Source organism: Acyrthosiphon pisum, unplaced genomic scaffold (assembly GCF_005508785.2).
Source record: "Acyrthosiphon pisum isolate AL4f unplaced genomic scaffold, pea_aphid_22Mar2018_4r6ur Scaffold_13167;HRSCAF=13805, whole genome shotgun sequence".
NCBI lineage: Eukaryota > Metazoa > Arthropoda > Insecta > Hemiptera > Aphididae > Acyrthosiphon > Acyrthosiphon pisum.
The window spans coordinates 505-6,145 of NW_021761735.1; the positions used below are offsets into that span (position 1 = coordinate 505).

Consider the following 5,641-nt stretch of genomic DNA (forward strand, 5'->3'; position numbering starts at 1 on the left):
AACGTTATAATAACGTTTTGAAGCCCTGCTCAAGCCTACAATTCAACAATTGTTTTGTTTGAAATCATCAAGATTTTAGTTTGATTTTATCTTCTTTTTCTCATTTATAAGTTGAATATACTACTAAAGAAATAATCCAAAATGTCTGCCCGTGTTTTAATTCCAATCGATTAATAAGCAGTAGTCTATTTTATAGTCTTACCGAAAAAAATTGTTTTTCATTTTGATAAATTTTTTTATTTTTCTTTAAACTTTTTAAAATAGTGGATGTCGGTCTGCTGTACAGTAGGTGTTGAGTGGGCCATTGTAGTGGATGTGTAAATTTGAATGCAATGTAGTATAGTATTATTGAATACAAAAAAAAACAATTTTAATCAGAGATGGATTCTTACCTTTATCAAGTATATTTCAAGATCTGTTTTTTGTTGTTGTTAAAGTACCTAACTTACTTTAATATTAGTATAACAGTAGGTTGATTTAATTTTTGCAAAAACATAGCATCTTTTATATTTATTAAGATTTATTTATTATATTATTAATAATGTATATTCTATCAAACTCTATTATTGTTCATAACTTTTGAGTCAACACCACCTTACCATAGAACAATGAGTTTATGCCGTTTCTGGTATAAATAGGTAATAGCTTAAGAAAATGTTATACATTTTGATGAATTATGTCAAAGTTAAAATTTCAAATGCTTGTATAAAAAAAAACATAGACATTTGGTGAATATTTCAAGTAGGTATCTAAGGTTATTCGTAAGTCATTTACTTCAGACTTTCATAAAAAAATTACTGTGATTTACGCTCTACATTGTTTTAAAGTACACTGAGTAATACTTTAATAACAACTTATGAAGTACTTAATAGTACAGTAGTTTTATAGTAGTATAAAAGACCAAATAAAACATTTTCTTGCCATTAAATAGCTCAAATTGGTTAAAATTATTTGAAAATTCTGTCCTGTATGGACAACAGTCGTATATATATTTAATGAATAATTTAAGTACCTACAGTTATATGTTTTTGAGTTACACCATAAAAACCAATCAATTTTCACCAAAATCCAGTTTTGTCTTAGTTTTTTTTTTTGGTATTTCCCTAAACTTATGAAAATTACTTGGAATTTTTTTACTTTTTAACTTTTAAAAAAATTAAAGCATTTTTACTTCGCCAAAAGGTTATGACAAACATAAAAAAACATATTCTGAAATCAATACATTCATCGCTCAGAATCTAAAAGTTACAAATTATGCAATATGTAATTTATATTTTAAATCCAGAATTATGAAAAAAATTGGCATCAAATTAAATTTTTTGTGTATATTTTCATTATAATTTTGCAAGTATGTAAAGCCTCAAAACCCTAATAATTATATCAAGGATTTTTAATTTAACTCACTGCTTTCATTTTCAATTGACTGTTAAGATCGTCTATATGTCGTCGCTCTAACACAACCGTCTCGTTTAAACTAGCCAAATGTTCGGTCATTGCTCTGAGTTGTGACTCGTAATTGGTAGATGTTAAGTGAAATTCCTCTTTCAGATCATCAATGTGTTCTGATGCCTCATGTAGCTTTATTTCCAGATCGTTACGCACAAATATGCTATGGTCCAGTCGTGTTTTCAATGCGGTGATCTATAAAATTTTAAATATATCAAAAATACATGAAATTTTAGTCGACAAAGAATGATTGGCATATAAACAGAATAATAATATGCGCGAGCTAACCTCCATAGCGTAAGCATTGCTTTGGCTGGATAATTCTTTATTCGTGGAAATCAAATTATTAATTTTCTTTTCAAAATAACATTTGAGTTCTTTTTCTCTCTCCATTACTCCATCATTAAATTGAAAACCCGACTCGCATTTTCCCAACTGTAAACCAACAATATATAATTGATTAAAATAAATCATAATGAGTAAATACTAAAATTATCATTATTATTAAAAAAAAGAAAAATATTATATTATAATTATTATTGTAATTACTTTATCATTAATAAATGTGATATTTTCTACCACAAACATGGACTTATTAAGTATATAGTCTATGACATGGCTTAAATATACAAGGTTATTACAATAGTACCTCCACTACATCATTTTATCACATTAACAAATTAAAACGGCAGCGTAAGAGGACAACCTATACTATGATAAATATTATATACTAAGATATAGACTGTACTATATACACTTACGCTGCCATTTTATTTTTGTTTGATAACAATATAGGTTATGTATAATAACCTTGTATATTTGAGTCATGGTCTATGTTAATATAAAATATTTAATTTAAATTTAAAATTCAACGAAAGCCAACAGGTCGCACATCTCATTGACTGTTGGTAAAAGAAAAATACATAAAAATTATAAATATCTATTGTGTGAATTTGTTCAAATTTAAACGATTGGCGTAGTTTTCAGAAAACTATGAAAAGCCTCCAAAAATAGGTTACATATGTTATAAAATATAACATTAGTTACAGATTGAAAAGTATGACTACGTTATAAAATTACTCTTAAGTATATAATTACATATATTATTATAATTGTATTACTTACTTCATTTTCCACCGCAAATGCCTCCGAACTTGCAGAATATTTGTCTTTATATGGTACCTATCACAATATTTAGGAAATTAGTACAATAAAATCAAACTTTTATTTTCTTATAACAATCTGTTAAGTATACTTACACTTTCCTTTTTTTTACATAAAAGTTTATACTCATTTTCCCAATGGATTTTTTCTTGTTCTAATGATAATGACCTGTTCATCTCTTCATTTAATTTTTCGTTATAAACATGAATAATACTTTTGTAGCTATTTTGAGAAATTGATGCTGAATTTAATTCCTCTTTAGCCTGAAAATAGTTTGATGATTGTAAAAACAGTTAAAAACTAAAACTAATTATAACTGTTACTTGTTTTGAATGTTTCACGTGCAATAGTGGATTTCTCATATGCCAGTGCATATCCACTTGGCTATATTTATATAAATATTCAAACTCCAATATATTTATGGCCCGTAACAGCTATAAAATGTACACAGACTGAATAGAAATTCGAGAGTAAAAATAATAAGTTAAACTGTACATTGAAGAAAATGTTTATAATGTAAAGAACATTTTAGATTTGATTTATCATATTAGAAATATTGTTTTACTTACAGTATGTACGGTGTCATAAGCACCATCCAATTTCTTGGTTATATTGGTAGGATCCAAATATTCACCAGAGTTCACTAACTCTGTAAATTAAATAAATTAAATTAAAATCACATATAATTTAAAGTAATATATTTTATAAATGTTTAAATACCTCCAATAGGAAACTTTAATGCCATAAACGATATTATGTTTTGACGCAAAGCTGAACAATCAATGTTAACAGTATTATCTATAAAAAAAAAAATAAACAATTAATATACAATTAACTATAGGAACAATACAAAAAATTTTTATTGTAAACTTAAAATAAAAATTCAAGTAGAATACATTACCTGATTTTATGAATTCTTTAATAGAATTAACACATTCAATATATTTATTTGATATGAATAGCAAAATATTTTCCATAACAATGTGTTGAGAATCAAATCTAAAAAAATACAATACAATTGTTACATTGCACATTGATTTATTATTTTAATCTATTATTAGATGTAATTTAGTAATTTTAGTTGTTAACAATTTGTTGACCACTTATTGTTGAATCCATATAACAAAAAATTAACCATTAACAAATTTGTGTACAAATCAATATAATATACTTATTATTATTTTTTTTTTATTATTGATCCGAATAACATCGGCAGCTAAGGCCAATTTATAGTTTGAATTATATTTACATTTTATTTACAATATTATTTTAACTTATATTTAAATTAAGTTGTTTAATTTAGTTTCCTTAGGATAAGTTGATAATATTTATGTTTTTATTTTACTTATTATTTGTATGATAGTATTAACATTGATGAATATATTTTAATTAATATTTATTGTGATCACATTTTCCTTATCTAATCTTAAAAACATAGGAAAATATTCAGCACAATGTGGCACATTTTATTTTCTCTATATTATAGAATATATAACAATACAATGTCATCAGTTTTAATAATGACAAAATTCAAAAATTGTATGTAACACTAAGAGTAATAATGTATTAATTTATGCTTACTTAAATGTTTTTAAATCAGCACTGTAAGTTAGAATTTTTTCCAATACCAGAGAATTACTATGTAATTTATTTGTCAATGGTTTAATACTTTTTTGTAAGACACGGAAAGCCTGAAAATAAAATTTTTTATATTAGTTCAAAACTATATAATAATACTATTATATCCAACAATCAATAATAAATGTAAATACAAACATCTTTTGGGTTAATATCTTTGAGCAAATCTTCCAAGACATCATTAAGATTTATAATAAAAGAAAGAAAAAAATGGAGAACCAAAGCAACAAAAACTTTTTGTAATCTGTCTTCGTCAGATTTATAGTTACTGTCCAAACAATCTAGAAATACAAAATGTATACAAATTACAAAAATATAAATTAGTATATATATAGTACTATATAGCTTGGGTTTAGGATTCGGGTGGACAAATCAACATTTTTTTTTTTTCAAGTTTTAAAATATTTTTTTATGTAATAACTAAATATAATAATACAGATAATAAATTATACGTATTATATTATACTATATACAGTATACAGTATAGTTTGTTCACATTTTTATTGATAAGGAGTTAGAAGAGTGCATATAACATTACACAGGTTCCACGAAAAAAGCCAATCTGCTATAAATATAAATGTACTTATTATAATTAAATATTTGTTATACATATATCTTTTACATCCTTGCACAAGTACTCCCATTCTCAGGCACTTGTTACACACACCAAATACCCTATGGCTAATAGTATGTGAGACTACATGTATTGTCTCAGCTAGCAACATTTTTGTTGGTTTTGGCACGTCACAATGCAGCCAGACTGATAATCTATTTATTCATATTATACATTTAAATATATAATATTATTAATAAAGTAATATTAGTTTATATAATATATATATATATGTATATTGTTTAAACATTTTAAATAATGCATAAATGAAATAACTTGTGCAGAAAATATCTGTTTGTCTCATAGTTAGCTTTGCCACTGTATTAATATTTTTTTAAACAAAATAAAAATTAGATGTATTTAATTTAATTCTTTTAATTATACTTATAATACTTTTAACTGTAAATATACTTACAATGATTAGGATAAATGAGGCGAGAATCTTCAGTGCTTATTTTAGTTCTAGACTCGAGTTTATTATATAATATGTTGTACAAACAAGCAGTAACAGAACATTTTAATGCTGTTAATTCTTCATTGAGTACTTCACAAAAATTATTCGGACAACTATTTTGTATGCCTTTACAGTGCTCAATTTCTGACATAATGAGCTAAACATAAATATAAAAATATGGTTACAGATACTATTAAATTAGATTAGATTAAGTTAGATAAAAAATGTACAAACATTGTAATCAAGCTGATTTGAATTTGTGGAGTCTAATACACGTTGTATAAATTGGTGCATTGAGTTGATATCTTGTCTCAAGAACTGCACAT

General features: G+C 24.8%; 1 protein-coding gene across 1 annotated transcript; it reads right to left on the reverse strand.

Moving 5' to 3' along the window:
• Window positions 1-1,365: 1,365 nt before the first annotated feature.
• Window positions 1,366-5,635, reverse strand: LOC100574023. The gene is made up of 12 exons (XM_003248837.4): window positions 5,550-5,635; window positions 5,277-5,472; window positions 4,387-4,529; window positions 4,192-4,301; window positions 3,512-3,609; window positions 3,331-3,408; window positions 3,180-3,259; window positions 2,934-3,044; window positions 2,706-2,873; window positions 2,572-2,628; window positions 1,735-1,881; window positions 1,366-1,641 (listed from the first exon to the last, which is right to left on the reverse strand). The coding sequence occupies exons 1-12, from the start codon at window positions 5,607-5,609 to the stop codon at window positions 1,396-1,398; spliced, it is 1,494 nt and encodes a 497-aa protein (XP_003248885.2). The 5' UTR covers window positions 5,610-5,635; the 3' UTR covers window positions 1,366-1,395.
• Window positions 5,636-5,641: the final 6 nt, after the last annotated feature.